This window comes from Bos grunniens, chromosome 2 (assembly GCF_055505025.1).
Source record: "Bos grunniens cultivar Pamir isolate PY7600 chromosome 2, Bosgru_T2T1.0, whole genome shotgun sequence".
Taxonomy (NCBI): Eukaryota; Metazoa; Chordata; class Mammalia; order Artiodactyla; family Bovidae; genus Bos; species Bos grunniens.
This window is the reverse complement of record NC_141166.1, coordinates 16,904,991-16,923,679: the sequence shown is the minus strand read 5'-3', so window position 1 is coordinate 16,923,679 and position 18,689 is coordinate 16,904,991. Positions and strand designations below refer to the sequence as shown.

The window sequence follows — 18,689 nt, the reverse complement described above, 5'->3', positions numbered from 1 at the left end:
AGTCACTCAGTTGTGTCTGACTCTTTTCGAGCCCATGGACTGTAGCCTGCCAGGCTCCTGTGTCCATGGAATTCTCCAAGTAAGAATATTGGAGTGGGTTACCATGCCCTCCTCTAAGGGATCTTCCCAACTAAGGAATTGAACCCGGGTTTCTCACATTGCAGGCAGATTCTTTAACATCTGAGCCACCAGGGAAGCCCAAGAATACTGGAGTGGGTGGCCTGTCCCTTCTCCAGGGGCTCTTCCCAACCCAGGAATTGGAACCGGGGTCTCCTGCATTGCAGGTGGATTCTTTACCAGCTGAGCTACCAGTTGGTATAATTGTCTGGTAATGCAGTGCAGAGAAGAACCCAACAATGCTCACTCAACAAACTCGATTTACTCTGTTTTACTCAGCTTGGGCCGCCATACAGTATACCATAGACTGAGCATTTTTTTTTCACAGTTCTGAAGGCTGGAAGTCCTAGAAGAAGGTGCTGGCCAGTTCAGTTCCTAGTGGAGACTCTCTTCCTGGCTTGTGTAGGGCTGTGTGGGTCTTCACAAGGCTTTCTTTCTGTGTGTGTGCAGGGCAGGGAGCCACGAATGACTTCTCTACTTATCAGATCAGGGCCCCACCCTTATGACCTCATTTAACCTTAATTACACCTAAAGACCCCACCTTTGGGAGGTGACTGTATTGGGTACAGTCACATTGAGGGTTAGGGCTTCAATGTAGGAATTAGGGGGTGGGGGAGACATGATTCAGTCCATAGCCTAGTCCAAAGGCTGAAATTATGTGAAATCTTTACAATTCAATCCTGAGACAATATGGTATTAAAATTTTCTCCATTTTTATAGTACATTTATGCAAGTTAATAAGTGTTATTTTGCAAAGCACTCAATGCATGCAAGAAAATGTTAATTATTTAGATCACTTTTGAATACTCATTAAACAAGTTAACAAAGAAAATACAGTGTCATCTGAACAGATGGTTCAGAAACAATAGCAAGAACATTTTTTCAAAAGTAGGTGCCTTATAAAAAGCTTTTGGGCTTCCCTGGTGGCTCAGTGGTAAAGAGCCTGCCTGCCAGTACAGTAGACGTAGGTTCAATCCGTGACTCAGGAAGATCCCACGTGCTGTGGAGCAGCTGAGCCCATCTGCCACAACTGTTGGGTCTGTGCACTAGAGCCTGTGTTCTGCAACAAAAGAAGCCACTGCAATGAGAAGCCCACCCACCACAGCTAGAGAAAGCCCACACAGCAACGAAGACTGTGTCCCAAGATTAAATAAATAAATAAAATTAAGTTTTTTAAAAAAAGCTGTTACCAGAAGTCTTCAGGTGGTCATTAGGTTTTTATATACAAAAGATTCAGCATCCTTCAGAATAATGCTGAGTAATGCCATATAGTTACTACCATTTTTTGTTACTGGTGTGGGCTTTTCCATATCAAAGGTTACTGTAACGTATTAAAACAGAATAAATGTCCAAATACTCTTCACACAGAGTAAGATACCACTGGGGTTTGTTTTGCTTTTGCTGAGGAAGGATCTTGACTAGCTAACTTGACCTCAGCTAGTGCACAGCTGCCGCTCCGTTACAGTGCTCCCTGTGCCTGACACTGCACATCCTGGAGGCCTGCAGTAAGTGTGCTGGGTAAACATCTGTTAATACGGCTGTTTTTAGTTTGGGAGGTAGATGGGAGTCGATGTCATTAATCAAAACTATGGGAGAAAGAAAAGATTTAAAGGCAGGAGGGAGACAGTCAGAAGTATCCTCAGGACATCCAGGAAGAGCCACTCATTTTGTCTTTGGAATTTTAGAGAAAACAAATAACATTCCAGGATGGCTGTAAGTCATCATTTGAAAGTACGTTGAAGAGGATTTCTTTTTTTTTTTTTTTAATTGAAGAGGGTATACCATTGAACTGAGATAGTTATATCCAAAAGTACAAGTCATTCTTGAGTCTTGAGCTTCAATTTTAGTATATAGTAAATGTAGTTATTTTTTTTATTGCTATCATGTATTTTTCCCTGTATTACCAGTTCTCAGCTTTCCGGTTCACATTCCCATGTAATGTTAAAGCCTCACGGAAAAGTATCAGATAATGTGGTCTTTCTGCTGAATTTTCAGGGAAAAGAGCTTCCACCATGTTCATCTCACTCTGGAAGCTCAGGCTATTCCCCGGAAGGAACCCCCCCTCCCTGGGCTGCTTCTCTGCTGGCAGGTAACTGCTGCAAATCTGGCAAAGCCACTCATAGCCTGTTCCCTGTCCATAGGTTGTCCCGATGCTTCCCAGGCTGCTGTGTGAAGAGCTGTGTAGCCTCAATCCCATGACTGACAAGCTGACCTTCTCCGTGATCTGGACGCTAACTCCGAAGGGCAAGGTAAGGACTTAACACACATGTCCCTTCTGTTTGGTGACTTCCTCATAAGCACCCACCGTGTTCCTGGCGTTGGTCTGGAGCCCCGTGGTGGGAGGAAGAGGGCAGCGAAGGAGCCTCCCCAGCAAGGAGGACGTGGGAGAAAAGCTCTCAGTCTGTTTAGAAGGCTGAACCTCAGTGGTTTTCAGTGTGTCACGTGAAGGAAGAAACGGTGTAAGCAGAGTCCCGTGGGGGAGGCCTCGCGCAGCAGAGGGTGTCCGTGAAGGGGACAGTGGGCAGGCCCTGGCTGCAGTTAGGAGAGCAGACGGGGTGAAGGGGGTCATTTGGGGAAAGGGTGGCGAGTTTGGGTAGGTGAGGTGGACTCAAACCATGGGGACCTGCAAATGCCAGGCCCCATGAATGATGGCTGTTAGGGTTCCTCTGAAGTGTCATGAGAAAGGATACATTTTAGATTAGTGCTGTGACTTCCCTGGTGGTCCAGTGGTTAAGAATCCACCTGCCAGTGCAGGGTACATGGGCTCACTCCCTCGTCCGGGAAGATTGCACATCCTGCAGAGCAGCTAAGCCTGCGTGTGCCCAAGAGCCTGTGCTCCACAACAAGAGAAGCCACTGCAGTGAGAAGCCTGCGCACCGCACCTAGAGAAAGCCCACGTGTAGTAACGAAGACCCAACACAGCCAAAACTGATTAAATAAATCTTTTTTAAAAAAGAAAGATGGGTGCTGCATCATGGTGCTGTTTGAAGAGGAGCAAAATTTGCATGAGGTCGTGCTGTAATCAAGGCCCAAGGCGACGAAACCATGGACTGAGAGCAGAGGGGAGCAGGATGTCAGGAGCCATTCCCTAAATATAGGGAATAAATGAGACAGATAAATGAAAGATGACTCCAGAAGAAACTAGGCACCTCCCCCACAACAGAAGCAACACTGAACTTCTGAAAATAGGGTAATGATTGGGGAAGCTATGGTACCAGCTCAGTGCAGTGCTGCACAATTTCTAAAGCTATTATGGAGACCGTGTAAGAACATGGGAACTGTTTATGCTGTAATATTAAATAGAAGTTAAAAAAAAAAAGATATTTAATTGTAAAGAGGTTCCAAATAAAGATGGAGGATCAAATGCCCACATTTACTTTCATTCCCTCCCAAAACCTCACTAAAACAACAGTGAAGAGATTTTTTTTAAAGACATAAACCCACAAGGACAAAGAGAATGGGAGAGGAGACAACAGCAACAAAAATTTGGAAGCCGGGAAGCAGATGGATGAGTGGTAACTGACTTAGCAGTCCCGAGAAAGCCAAATCCTGAGCCAACAATAGCGAAAGCCAAGAAACAACCCAGTTTACACAGAAGAACCCTGAAGAAGTTCAGAAATTGACAGCAGCAGCTATCTCTGGGAAGTAGGGGAGAGGTGGGCGAAGAGGAGACTAACTGTATTGGTTGAAGGTTTACTTTAAAAGATTGTCGCTTCCATAACCTAGTAGAAGATCAGAAATTTGTCCCCAAGACAGGATAAAGGAAAGGATGCTGAACTGGGGGCCACCAAACACAGCTGTGGTCATGACCCACTGCAGGAGGCTGAGTGAACGCTGGCACACCAAACATTAAGAGGCCCATCTTTTCTTCCCCGGCAACCTCAGAATTCTAGTAGCCAAGCCTATACCCTTGACTCAGAAGATAGGAAAATCTTTCTCTGAGGAATCTGAGTGGTGAAGATTTAAAGATAAAAACCTCAAGGATTTCCCAACCAGCAGCCCAGCTGTATTTCCCTACAGTAAACCCTGTGGACAACAAGCTCCACCCACTCAAGCAGAGCTTTTTAGGATTTCACTAAAAATCAGCCTTTTCACATTTCACTCTCCTGTATAGAGACAAGAGGAAAGCCTCTAACATGGAACAGGAAAACCAAAGTAAACAAGTGGGGAACAACTGGAGCAAAACAAACTACACAAGGAATGGAGGAGGAAGTGGCTACCGCTCTAGTATTCTTGCCTGGGAAATCCCATGGACAGAGGAGCTTGGCAGACTACAGTCCATGGGGTTGCAAAAGAGTCAGACATGACTGAATGACTAACAACACATAAGGAGAAGAAACTTTTTTGTATCCTCAGAGAGTCCCTTTCTAAAAGAAAGTATCTATACTACAAGATCTAGGTACTTTGAAAAAGAAACATTCAGAAGGGGGCAGGGGGAGGAGCTCTTTTTTAAAAATTCCATTAACAGCATGAAATTAAAAACATGATAGAAGAAATGAAGTCTCAGGGTTCAGATTGGAAGATAAAGTTGAAAAATTGTCCCAGAATAAGACAGAAAAGTAGAGCACCAGTCCAAGATATCCAACATCTATTCAGTGACCATTCCAGAAATAGGGAACAGAGAAAGAAGAAATCATCAACACGATCATTCAGAGAGATGCCCCATCACCACAGGGTGTGACCCTCCAGGCCAAAAGAGCGCACTGCCCAGCACGGTAATGGGAACACTGTCTCCAAGCCACATTGCCATAGAATTTCAGAGCACTGAGGATAAAGAAAAGATCCTATAGGCTGCTAAGAAGAAGAATAAAAAAGAAAGAAAGAGGCTCATACAGTAGATCAGAACTCAGAAAAAACTTCAGACTTTTTTGTTAGAACCCTAGAAGTTAGATGACAATGAAGCCAAGTTCTCTAATTTCTGGAAGACTGTGACCTCCGTGCTAAAATGCTGTACCTAACTAAGCCATCGATATAATGTGAGAGTAGGAAAGGACATTTTCAGACTTGCAAGGTCTCAAACAAAAAATGTTCATCTTACATACCCTTTCTCAGGAAGCTTTCACCAAGAAGAAAGAGTAAATCAGGAAGGAGGAAGACATGGGACTCGGGAAACTAATAAACCCATACAATAAAGAAGTGAAAGACTTACCTAGATCACAAGTCACCAGACTTCCTTGTCGGGGACCAGTTAGTAAACCTGTTTTTGGACACCATGTGGTCTGTTAGAGTTACTCATGAAAGAAGACTATATAAATAATGTGAGCAGGCTGTGACCCACTAAAACTTCTCTTAAAAACAAGTGACTGACTGAATTTGGCCCACAGACCATAATTTGTTGACCCCTGACCTAGATGATGGTGAAGAAAATTCCCAGGGTACCAGCTCTATGCAGATGCAGAAAACAGGGGATCAGATTGGAGCAGGTCAGAAGGTGACCATCTGCAAGTCAGGAAGAAAGCTGGCACCAGAAACTGAATTGATTGCCATCTTGGTCTTGGATTTCCCAGCCTCCAGAACTATGAGAAAGAAATTGTTCAAGCTCCCCGGTCTATGGTATTTTGTTATGGCAGCCCCAGTAGACCAACACCACATCAACTTGAACTTTTATACTGGGTTACATTAAAATCTATCCATCTGTTTTACACTTTGAATGGATTTTTATTCATGCATGATTTTTTATCCAGTAGTCACGTATAGATGTGAGAGTTGGACCATAAAGAAGGTTGAGCACCAAAGAATTGATGCTTTCGAATTGTGGGTTGGAGAAGACTCTTGAGAGTCCCTTGGACTGCAAGGAGATCAAACCAGTCAATCTAAAAGGAAATCAATCCTGAATATTCATTGGAAGGACTGATGCTGAAGCTAAAGGTCCAATACTTTGGCTACCTGATGGGAAGAACTGACTCATTGGAAAAGACCCTGATGCTGGGAAAGATTGAGGGCAAGAGGAAAGGGGGGCAACAGAGGATGAGAGGGCTGGAAGGCATCACTGGCTCAGTGGACATGAGTTTGAGCAAACTCAGCCATGAAGGACAGGGAAGCCTGGTGTGCTGCAGTCCATGGAGTTGCAGAGTCAGACACGACTAAGTGACTGAACTGGCTGGTATTTTCAGACTAGTAGTCTGATTTTTTAAATGTGGACACATTTCATTATATTAAAAAGTCACATTTATTAGTGTCTACTTGTCTACAGATCCTAGACAAGTCTAAGTATTGGAAAACATGTATCATTTACATGGGTATATGATACAAGGTTTCCAAAATTCTAATTTTTATGACAGCTTGAATTTTATCATTAGCAATGGATAACGTTCATTGTTTTTCTTGACGTGCCAGATAACCATAATGTGTCATTCTTCCTCCAAGTAAAAATGGTGTTCTGTAAAAAAAGATGGTCATTTCACCTCACTACAAAGTATGTAAGTGCTTTTCCCCAAGACAGCCGTCATACTTGGCCATGCTGCTAAGTGGAAAAGACAAGTACACAAGAGTTGAGCCACAGTAAAAGCAATAAACGCGGTAAGTTCCTTACCGCTTCATCAGGAACATGCTTAAGTGAAGGAGGTTTTTACTTTCCTGTCAGTGTGAGCCAGTGACGAGACCCTGACCTCTGGCAGCACTTGCTGTTGTGTGATTCATGCCAAGCATCAACAGTTTTCCCCACCAGTGCTTCTGGGCCATCAATATAAATGGAACATACACAGAAAAGGCCACCTGATGCCTTAGTATTAATACTATTACGAAAATAGTTTTGACCTCATGGATCCCTGAATGGAGTCCATAGACCGTACTTCAAGAACCACTGTTTTAAACAATTGATGGAAAGCTTGAAGTGGATTAATGTACAGAGCAGACAGAAAAACCAACCAAATTGAAACAAAACAGTTACTAATTTCACTAAAAATAAAAAGCTGTATAGGGAAGAATAGTAACCTTGAGTATTTACATAGTTGTAATAGTTAATTCTCATAGTGATTATGTAATTTTATTGGTAGGATGAGGGCCTGGGAATGCTTACATGTGTGTGTGTGGTTGGGGGAAGGGAGCATGTGTGGCAAGAAGAGTTAATTTGCCCCTTCTATAGTGAAAAAGTTTGTGAATGATGCCTAAAACTGAAAAATCAAGAAGTAATCCGGCAGATTGTATAGAACTGTGAAAGTAAATACCAAAATAATCTACTGAGAGATGACAGTGGTTACCCCTGGGGAGGGGCAGAGGACTGCTGTTCTTCTTAACAAGCCTTTAAAACCACTTCACTGTTTGAAATGTGGCCACTTTAATTTTTTTATTTTTATTTTGAAAAATTTCAAATATACATGAAAGTGCAGAAAATAGCACAATAAATCCACCATCCCTATCTCCTAGATTTAACAACCGTCTTTTCTTTGCTAAAGCATTTTAAAGCAAACCATAGACATCACGTCATTTCATGCATACATATTTTCATATGTGGCTCTAAAAAATTTGGATATTTCCTTATATAACCACAATGCCATTGGCACACCTAACAGTTAATATTAGTGCCTCGGTGTCATTTAAAACCTAGTTCATAATTTCATTTCCCAGATTGTCTCCAATTGAGAGACAATCCACTCCAATCCACAGGGGAATCAAAACAAGTTACCTACATAACATTTGGGTTTTGTGACTTTGAATATCTGATAATAAGTTCCTTTTTAAGAGTTAAGAAGCAAACACTACCTGAAATACGAAGAAAGAAATGTGAAGACAGTAGGCCAGCAATCATATTTCTGTGAAAGTGGGAACTTGCATGGGGGAAAAAAAATGAATGGAAAAAGACCAGAAGGAAATAAAATAGAATGCCAGTAATGGTTGTGTTTGGGTAGCAAGGCTATGAGTAACTTTTTCTACTTTTTTGTATTTTCTAGTGTTTTTCAAAAATATGTATTACTTCCATATTTTTATAAATGTTTATTTTTGCAAAAGTTTAACTAAACAGAAAAATAAAAGCCTGAAAGTTAGAGGAAAACTAACTTGAGTCAACAGAAAAGAACTTTGAATCTGAACTAAGCCTGCCAGGGTCAGACCCAAGAAATAAAAAGCTTCCTGATCTAACAAGCTTCTAAAATATGAGGGTCATAAAAGAAGCACTCGGAAGAGGTAGACTCTGAAAACTTGGTTGGTCTGTAGGTTTTCTGTCGGAGGCAGTGTCTGGTGACCAAGCCTTCTGGCACGAGGGGCTGGAGAGCAGGTGTGAAGGAGGCACAGGGTCCAGGAAGGGATGCCGGGCCTCTGGCAAACCCAGTCAAAGAGGAAGTGTGAGGCTTTGGACTTGGGACAGTCATGGAGCAAGACTCACTAACCATACTCCTTATGCTGTAGTCAAACATCCTACTCAGAACAAGAGGCCACACGGTGGGTTGACCTGATCAGTTAGTCCTGGAGTGTAGTGACAATAAGTGTCTTCCTGCTCACAGTCAAGATACATGAGAGTTCAGATCCCAAACTCGTGTCCAGGAGCTAGTGCTTGTTCAGATCCCAAACTCGTGTCCAGGAGCTAGTGTTTGTTGAAGACACTGGCAAAGGAGAGCCTGAGTTGGTGGGGTTGTTGTTCAGTCACTCAGTCATGTCCATCTCTTTGCGACCCCATGGACTGTAGCACGCCAGGCTTCCCTATCCTTCACCATCTCCCAGAGCTTGCCCAAACTCATGAGTTGGTAGGGAGGGGTGGGAAAAAAGATGGGGTGGTTCAGGGGGCCAAAGAGAACTTCCCAGGTGGTGCTAGTGGTAAAGAACCTGCTTGCCAGTGAATCCATAAGAGACATGGATTCAGTCCCTGGGTTGGGAAAATCCCCTAGAGGAGGGCATGGCAACCCACCCCAGTATTCTTGCCTGGAGAATCCCATGGACCAAGGAGCCTGATGAGCAATGGTCCATAGGGTCTGAAAGAGTCAGACATGACTGAAGCGGCTTAGTACAGGGTGTCAGAGAAGGCTGGTAAGGAGGAAAGCAGCACGCATCAAGAACCCAGTAAGCCTGAGACTTGGTTAGTACACAGTGGTGGCTTCTCATAGTGCAAGGGCTTGAACTTCAAAGGAGCTGGGGCATGGCCAGCAGCATCAGGCATGGCTGCCAGTCTCCCCTGGAGCTGAAGTGGAGAAAGGTTTTGTTTTTTTCCTTCATCTACTGGAATGCCTTACTTTGTAGAGCTATAGAAAGCCTATTCTAACTGTTTTTAAACACCCAGTAGATTTTTTTAAGTATCTACTAGGAAACCTTGGTGTCATATATGTTAATAGTTTCCTTAAGCCAGTGTTCAGGTTTTTAGAATGAAAAACTCTGAAAGATCTGGTTTTTGGCGTGTTTCTCACATATTGGTGGTAAGAGTGTTGTCCTCTGATCTAGATAGCTCTGATTCTATGTTTTCCTAAGGGAAACACACCCAGCTGAACCTTGTGCTTTGGAAGTCCAGCTCTGGACCCATGGAATCCTCTCCGACCATGTCAGTGCAATCTCATATCTGGTTACCTCCAGCACGTCTGTCTCACTGGGCACCAAGCTCCTGCAAAACAGAGACCATGTCCACAGGCCCTGGCTCATCAGAGGTCTCAATTTGAAGTCACCTTTGGGAAATAAACACCAATGTCACACTTTAAAGAAGGTCACAGACAATGAATCTAACTTGATACCTAAGTCCTAAAGCCTGGGAACCCTAAAATCTCAGGTCAGAGGTCAGAATAATAAAGGAAGAGTCTCGCAGTTACAGTAGCAATTCACAGCCTGTGTGTCCTGGCTGTGCTGTCTGGCTCAGGCAGAACGCAAGCATGTACTCCAGGGGGAGCCCAGTTCAGCCCCAGTCCATGGTGGACCTCTTTCAGCCACTTCTGTAGCCCCCAGCCCCAGTCATTGTTGACTCCGGTCATCTTCTGACCCCTCACCTCCTGGCCAGCAGTGAGTCACCTCAGCTTTGTCTCCAGCACCTCCTCTTCCTCACCACTGTCAGCACTGACGACTGCCTCCAAGCTGCCACCCTCCTCCACCTGGACTCCAGGGGCCTCCCAGCTGTCCCCCGACCTTCGGCTCCTACCCCACCTCATCTTCTCCCTACACAGCGGTCCGAGGGAGTCTTCTAAATCAGAAATCAGGTCTCATCTCTCTGTCCTTTTTAATGAGCCTCCAGTCTCTCATTCGGAATAAAATCTAGGAAACCTTTAAAGTGGGAATTTTTTTCCTATTCTTTTTTTTCCTCTGTCTTCTCTGCTAGAAATGCATGGATTCCAGAGAGTTCTTGGGACTCGAGTCTTTCCTCGTTCCTGGACCATCTTTACTCACATGGGAAGAGTGGCTTTTAGGGTGTGGCTGAGCTTTCCGCTGTGTGGCAGCTCCCCAGCCCACCTTCCGGGACCTGACCTCAGCAGGGGTCAGCCCTTCTCAGCCGCCACCTTAGAGCACCCTGCAGGTCATTGGCCACTCCTCGTGGCTCTGGGGAAGTGTTTCCAGTCCCCACCTAACACCTCTTTCTGAACAGCAGACATTGTAGGGGCACTGTGGGATGTGCCAGTCCAGGCTGCCTTTTTTCAGCTGGACCTTCAGTGCTGCTTAGAGGGATCCTTTTATTTGTTGCTTATGTATTTGTTTCAAGCCCTTATTCTTGGACATCCTCGCAGTCCAGTGGTTAAGATGGTGCTCCCAGCTCAGGAGCACGGGTTCTATCACTGGTTGGGGAGGATCTCACATGCTGTGTATGGTGGCAAAAAAAAAAAAACAAAACCAAAAAACGAATAACTTTGCAGTTAATAATAAAGATAAATAAGTGTGAAATGGTATTAAAAAAAACTTTATTCTTGGTTCTGGCTTCCAACTTTGCTTCCATTCCTCTCTACTTCGAGACCAATGATTCCCCCAGGTGACTTTCAGTTTTCCTTCTGGGAAACCAGAGAGATCAGCCAGCTGGGTCTGCTGAAGTTCCTCCCTTCGGAGTCATCCTTCCCGTCTCGTGATGCAGAAAAAAACACTCCTGCTCCAACCAGAGGGTAAGCCCTCCGTCCTCAGATCTGAAATGGCATCAGCATCCCTCTGAACCACTCAGATCTTCACTGTCTAGCCCACCTCACCCCTGCCACATCCCGGCAGTTCTAAGTGATAACAGCTCTACCTTTGCCAAGCGTCTCTCATCAGTTCTTCCTTTCCTATCGCCACAGTCACTGTCCCTACTCACCATCCTCCCTGGGTGACAAAGGCTGTTTATGGCCTCTTCCTTCCATTTCCCCAGTGGTGTTAGGTGACTTTTAGAAGCTGAATCTGGTCCCATTACACTACTACTTAGTATCCTCTTACAGTGGGACAGTGGGTTATGATTATCCACGAAAGTCCGTAATCTCCAGAGCATGACCAGCGCAGGCCTCCACCAGCCCCTTCTCGCATTGCGTGGCCATCCTTCAGCCCCTCAACCTCTGCTGACCGGTTCATTTGTCCTCATACAGAATTGTTCTACTACTGAGACTTTGCATATGCTTTTTCCACTTCCTAGAGTGTCCTTCCCTTCATCCCTACTAACATGAATCCTACTTATCCTATGAGACTCAGCTAAAATGTCACATCTTCCATGAAAGTGTTATTATTCCTTCCTTCATTCATTTAGTAAATACTCATTGAAGATTTGCTATGTTGAGACACTATACAAGGTGTTGAAGATATAGGAATTAAATATGCACCAAAATAGAAATAGTAGTTAATTCCCAATGGTGGATTCATAGGAGATTTTTTTTTCCTTCTCCTTTTCCCACATATATATATTTTTTTAAGTTTTCTGCAATGAATTGATATTGTCATTGTAGTAAAAATAAGATTTTGAGGGTTTTTTTTCCTGTTTTTTTTTTTTTTAAGTGAGGCGGGGGGAGATATTGGAGTATGTTTGTAGGCTGCATAGGGAGGCGAATCAGAGATGTTGCTGATGAAGAAAGAAGGAACAAAGCTTTGGAACCATGAAGGAAGGGGCTTCCCTGGTGGCTTAGACCTACAGTACAACCATGAAGGAAGGGGCTTCCCTGGTGGCTTAGACCTACAGTACAGGAGACCCAGGTTCGATCCCTGGGTCAAGAAGATCCCCTGGAGAAGGAAATAGCAACTCACTCCAGTATTCTTGCCTGGAAAATTCCATGGACAGAGGAGCCTGATGAAAGAAGTGGGAATTTCAGGACCTAAACTCCAGGAGGGGAGATTAGCTCCCACTAGGAGGATGAGGACCACAGACTTCCCTAGCGCAGAGAAGGTGCAGCGTGGGGTCCCTGCTGAAATCTGGAAAGGAGGCAGGTTGGCCTTTCTGAGGATGTGCGTAGATGGGAAGAGCCCCGCCCTCCCTGTCAGAGCCCATTTTCCCACCTCGCTGCCCCTACAGCACCTGTCAGTGCCATTTGTATGCACATCTATCATCCGACCGGACCTTAACATCATGCTTAATTTTTTTAAATCTCTTCTCCTCATATACAGCACAGGGTCAAAAGCCCAAAAATGCTTAAAAATTACTTCATAAAGTGAATTGCATATCCATTTTCCGGGACTTCCCTGGTGGCTCAGTGGTAAAGAATGCACCTGCCAAGCAGGAGACATGACTTTGAACCCTGGATCAGGAAGGTCCCCTGGAGGAGGAAATGGCAACCCAGTCCAGTATTCTTGTCTGGAAAATTCCATGGATAGAGGAGCCTGGAGGGCTACAGTTGATGGGGTCACAAAGAGCTGGACACTAGTTAGCGACTAAAACAACAACATACCCATTTACACAGTTCTGTTTAGCCTGCTTTATTAGAATGGTGTTTCCTTGGTAAGGCGTTTTTATCGCAGCAGCCTTTTCAGCACCCTGAGCTGTATCCTGGGGTTGAGGAGGGTCTGACACAGCTGCCCGAGTGTCTTCCCCCTACTGCCTTCCCTGCTCACCTTGCTGCTAACACACCAGCTGCCACCCATGGAAATGCTATAGAACTTGAAAATTAAAACTATGATCCTCCCGGGTCATCTTGTGTCTGCAGCAAGCCCACAGAGCCAAGCACAAGCACAGGACTGTGTGACTGGGGGCTGCAGGTCATGATAAAGAAACAGTGCTGGGTTTTATGTCTCCTCTTAGGACACTTCAGTGCAAATCTTGCCCAATCAACTCCCAGTGAGAGACCATAGCTCCCAAGGCTGATTCTGAAAATAATAGAAAATTTCCCTGAATTTTAATTTTTAGTCCTCAGCAGAGCAGGGCACAGTCGCTTTATTTCAGACCTATAGAGACAGCCGGGGCAGAGGAGCCTTTGGAAGAGCTCGGTTGTGTCCTTTGTGTCCTGGTTTGCTAACGAAGATAGCAGGCAATTAGGGGCTGACCTGAAGTGAGGTCACTTCAAGGGAACAGCAGACCTGAGCACAGATTTTGCTATGAATCCTTGAGTTTAAAGTAAAAATTCAAAATAAAATATTTTCAAGACATAACAAGACGTGTATCATTCATAGGATTGTTGTCGCTGTTGTTCAGTCACTAAGTCGTGTCCGATTCTTTTGCAGACAAAAAAATTTTTTTTTTAATCAGCCTTTCCTGCATTTTGAGGTTACTAATCATGAAGTTGATTTAAAGTTAAGGACTTGGGCTCTGAGGTTAATAAACAATGTGTTGCTGTGCTGCCTGCCTTTAAAAGAAGGATGGACCTCGTTTTTGGCGAGATAACTTCGTTTGGTCTTTTTGGAAGGTTGGGACTGAATTATCCTCACTGGCTTTAGAAATCTGTGATTCTGTTTTTCCTGCATCTTTCTGAACCCAATCCTTAGAAGCTTCCTCCATGGCTCTCCTGTGCTTTCCTCCCTCTCCCCTACCTGCAGCTTCCTTCCCACAGCCCTCAGGCCTCCCAACCAGTCCACCACCTCCAAAGATTCCTCCTGCCCCCGCAACCTGCCTCTCAACTGTCTGCAGTAAAGGGAACACTTTTCAAAGACTTCCCTGGCTTCCCTGGTGTTTCAGATAGTAAAGAATCTGCCTGCAGTACTGGAAACCCAGGTTCAATCCCTGGGTCAGGAAGATCCCCCGAAGAAGGGAATAGCAACCCACTCCAGTATTCTTGCCTTGGAGAATCCCATGGACAGAGGAGCCTGGCAGATTCCTTGGCATTGCAAAGAGTCAGATGCGACTGGGCGACTAACACTTTCCAAAGACTGCCCAGTCGGGGTCCCTCATCCTGTGTCACAGGAATGGAATTCTCGTCTCTTAACCATATCCTGCCTTCAGACTCTTGTGCCATTCTAAGGTTTACAAGGCAGACAGTTGAGGGAGTTGCCTTATTTCTTTCATCTTTGGATTTGAAGTTTAGACTTTTAGGTCAAAATGCTGGAGGGGAGTAAAATTTGGCATTCCAGAATATCTTTTGGGCTTCTCCTCATAGCTCAGTTGATAAAGAATCCGCTTGCAATGCAGGAGACCCCTATTCAATTCCTGGGTCGGAAAGATCCACTGGAGAAGGGAGGAATAGGCTGCCCACTCCAGTATTCTTGGGCTTCCCTTGTGGCTCAGCTGGTTAAGAATCTGCCTACAATGTGGGAGACCTGGGTTCAATCCCTGGAGAAGGGAACTTGCTACCCACTCCAGTATTCTGGCTTGGAGAATTCCATGGACTGTATAGTCCATGGGGTCACAAAGAATCAGACACGACTGAGTGACTTTCACTTTGACTTTCAGGATGTCTCTTGGGCATGTGGATTGTTTCAAGCTGAAAACAATCAGGATCCAAAAGACTCAGGAAGAAACTCTGACTTTACCTTCACTGTCTAAAGAATGTAGATAGATGACCTGCTTCTAAAAGGGAGAGAGCTATCATCACAGATAACTCTAGGATGGACTAGGTATGGTAGACAGGAGGAACCTTTCAAAATCTGTTTTGTTTTTTTAATTCCTGTGTGTGTCCCATTGTCTCTGCCCAGTCCGTACGTTGTAAACATTTGTTTATCAAACATTTGCTTTTCCACCTTCATGTGAATTTCCTTCCTCCCCTTCTAAGTCCTGAATCACTAGCCCAACATTCTCTTTTGTCATTAGCTGAAGATGGTATTTAAAGTGAAGCTTTCAGCCATTTTAGTGAGTTACTCAGCTTTCCTGAGTCTCTCCCATGTTTTGTTTGATTTTCTCCTGTTAATCTATCTCATGACAGTTTAATTCTTAGACCAGAAAAACCTGGAAAGGTAGGAAAAAATTTCTTCCTTCCCAACAATAGGAGTAGGCCTGATTATAGTCTGAGGGGCAACAGACTAGGCTGGCAGCAAGTGAGCTCAAACTGTAGATGAGAACACAGTTGACGCCATACAAGTTACTCTTCCAGAAAATTCTTGTACATACACTGCCTTATAAACTAACATTAGCAAACACATGGCCCTCTGGTACCCATGCTCCCTCCTCAGCTTCTGAAAACCGGGTTTGCCTCTTGATGGGTGTCAAGCCAAAAGACACCACTAATCCAGGGTGGGAGAAGGAAGGATTTATTACTTGCAGCAAGTAGGAATAACATGGGGGATCTTTCCCAAAGCAGTGTCTCCCCAGATAGCAAAATTGGGGACGTTTTAAGTTAGGATGCATGCAGGCTCCTAAAGGGGCTTCAGCCAAGGAGGGTTCAGCATAGAATTGGGGCAGAAGTTGGCAGAGTCCATATGATAGTTGATTGAAGTCACAGGCATCAGAAAAGGTCAACATCATCATTCATAGGTTCCAGTTAACCTGGTAGTTGAGCATTGTCAAGGGTGGTTGAATTTTGCAAAACAGCTTCAGGCTAATCTTTACCATTGGAACAGAACTAGGAGTCTTTACAACTGATGTATCATCTCCAATCTGGTGAAGTTAGCTCCCTGGCCTGGTAATAGCTGTTTGTTTTTACCTTCTTTTGTTCCCTTAAAATCAACTACTGAGACCCATTCTTCTGCAAGAGCAAGCACTGTGGCCAGGCTCAGATCATCGAATGGCTTAGGGCTGAAGTGGCTTCTCTTATTTAAGAAAGTCGTGTCTGGCTCGCTACCTCCAGGGACCCCTACCCAATCTACTTACACAGCACCCCCAACACTGAGATATTTCACTCTTCTTTCTTGAGGGGCACAGAGCCAAAGGTCATTCTTCTGTAACTACTTCCTGCTGAGAATGAGCATTGCCATCTCCCTAGTTAGAGGAGTGAAGCTCTGTCTGCTACAGCTAGAGAAGTTTGGGGGTCCACAGAGTAGTGGCTGGATGTACATAGCATTATTCTAGCAGGTGTAGGTGAGGCACAGCAGGAGAGGCAGTTAACAGCAACTTTGCAGCTTCACTGGCAGAGTCTTGTGCCAAGAGCCCCCTGACCCAAACCGTTTTCTCTAAACTGGGAAGAGGATCCTTCAGAGGAGATTTAATTTTTTTTTCATATACATCATGAGGTTTGTCACATTAGAAACTCATCAGGTATAAAACCTAGCATTCAGTATGTCTTATAAGTTCCTCCTTGAACAGCTGTTAAAATATCAAGGGCCGCGCAGTTGTAGAGGATGACTTTTTGTATCATAGAAACTTCTGAGTTCATCAGATTGACAGCCTGATTACTATCATTGTAAGTATCGTTCTTACTGAGTTCAGTTCAGTTCAGTCACTCAGTCGTGTCTGACCCTTTGCGATCCCATGAATCGCAGCACACCAGGCCTCCCTGTCCATCACCATCTCACGGAGTTCACTCAGACTCACGTCCATCAAGTCAGTGATGCCATCCAGCCATCTCATCCTCTGTCATCCCCTTCTCCTCCTGCCCCCAATCCCTCCCAGCATCAGAGTCTTTTCCAATGAGTCAACTCTTCGCATGAGGTGGCGGAAGTACTGGAGTTTCAGCTTTAGCATCATTCCTTCCAAAGAAATCCCAGGGCTGATCTCCTTTAGAATGGACTGGATGGATCTCCTTGCAGTCCAAGGGACTCCCAAGAGTCTTCTCCAACACCACAGTTCAAAAGCATCAGTTCTTCAGCGCTCAGCTTTCTTCACAGTCCAACTCTCATATCCATACATGACCACAGGAAAAACCATAGCCTTGACTAGACGGACCTTTGTTGGCAAAGTAATGTCTCTGCTTTTCAATATGCTATCTAGGTTGGTCATAACTTTCTTCCAAGGAGTAAGCGTCTTTTAATTTCATGGCTGCAGTCACCATCTGCAGTGATTTTGGAGCCCCGTGTGCGTGAATGATGATGTCCTCTAGTTTTTTTTTTTTTTTTATGCATTTTTTTTCCTTAATAGCAAAAGCAGATATACATTCAAGAGGCCATTAAACAGGCCACTTCGGTCACTATAAACTTTAAGGTAAATCATGTATTAGCTGGAATGGCTTCCCAATACCTAACTCAGTTCATGAAAATTTATTTTATCATTTTTCCTTTTGATTACAAATCCCTTGGTAGGTCAGATTTGTCCCTCAGTGCCAGGGTGATTGCTGCCTGGCATCCATCATGTCCCTTGGTGCCACGCCTCCTTTTTGTTTATTAATAGTGGCCGAGTTGTCCCTCTTGGGGGACAACTCATCAGATACAGTGAACAAGCTCAGTTCAGTTCAGTTCAGTTCAGTCGCTCAGTCGTGTCCGACTCTTCGTGACCCCATGAATCACAGCACGCCAGGCCTCCCTGTCCATCACCAACTCCCGGAGTTCACTCAGACTCACGTCCATCGAGTCAGTGATGCCATCCAGCCACCTCATCCTCTGTCATCCCCTTCTCCTCTTGCCCCCAATCCCTCCCAGCATCAGAGTCTTTTCCAATGAGTCAGCTCTTCGCATGAGGTGGCCAAAGTACTGGAGTTTCAGCTTTAGCATCATTCCGTCCAAAGAAATCCCAGGGCTGATCTCCTTCAGAATGGACTGGTTGGATCTCCTTGCAGTCCAAGGGACTCTCAAGAGTCTTCTCCAACACCACAGTTCAAAAGCATCAATTCAGAGGTATGTTAATAGGAAAACATTTTATAAGCTATATGTTGTATCAGTTATACTGAATTGTCACACAGACATCATACATGTGCTTTTAGCAGTAAACTTAAAGCAAGCAATGATATTTGTTGTTATATGTCACACAGTAGTTATACTCTGTGACAGTTTCACTGGATAATTTTCTTTAGTTTTGTTGTGCGTGCACTAGTTAAGAGTACTTGATAAGGCTGCTGGGAATCTAGTCTTCCATTTTTAGAGGAATCAGGTAGAGACAAAAGAGTAATGTCTCAATCCTACCCTCAAAGGTATAATTTACTAAGTTGGTGTAGGTTATAATTAGCTTAAGGGGAAAGGTATCTTTATATCTGGAAAACAGATTAAAAGCCAACGATATTTCTTTGGGAAAGATCCCCAGTGATCTCCTTACTTGCCGCAAGTAATAACTCCTTCCTTCTCCTGTCCTTTGGCTTGGTTGCATCTTTTGGCCAACATCCACCCAGAGGCAAACCCAGCTTTTGGGTAACAGGCCCAGCCGGGCCACAGCGCGAGAGGACACAGCTAGGTCTAAATGTGGCTGACAGTGTCTCCATATTGTCACTTACTCTTTGATCCTACCATGGTCTTCTCTGTTCTTTAGGAAGGGACCTGTGCCTCACTCTGTCACCACTGGCCTG

General features: G+C 44.5%; 1 protein-coding gene across 6 annotated transcripts in view; it reads left to right on the top strand.

The window, feature by feature from the left end:
* The window catches only part of DIS3L2 (DIS3 like 3'-5' exoribonuclease 2), a 356,275-nt gene that overhangs the window by 241,364 nt on the left and 96,222 nt on the right, over positions 1-18,689 (top strand). For 5 of the 6 annotated variants that reach the window (XR_015140204.1, XM_086335398.1, XM_086335394.1 and 2 more), the window contains one exon: positions 2,259-2,366. Coding sequence is in view for 5 of the 6 variants with exons in the window: in XM_086335398.1 (XP_086191524.1) it covers positions 2,259-2,366 (108 nt within the window). In the remaining variant the exon portion in view is untranslated. Of the gene's footprint in view, positions 1-2,258; positions 2,367-9,510; positions 10,844-18,689 lie in introns of those variants that run through there. The other variant, XM_086335404.1, reaches the window with a different exon arrangement.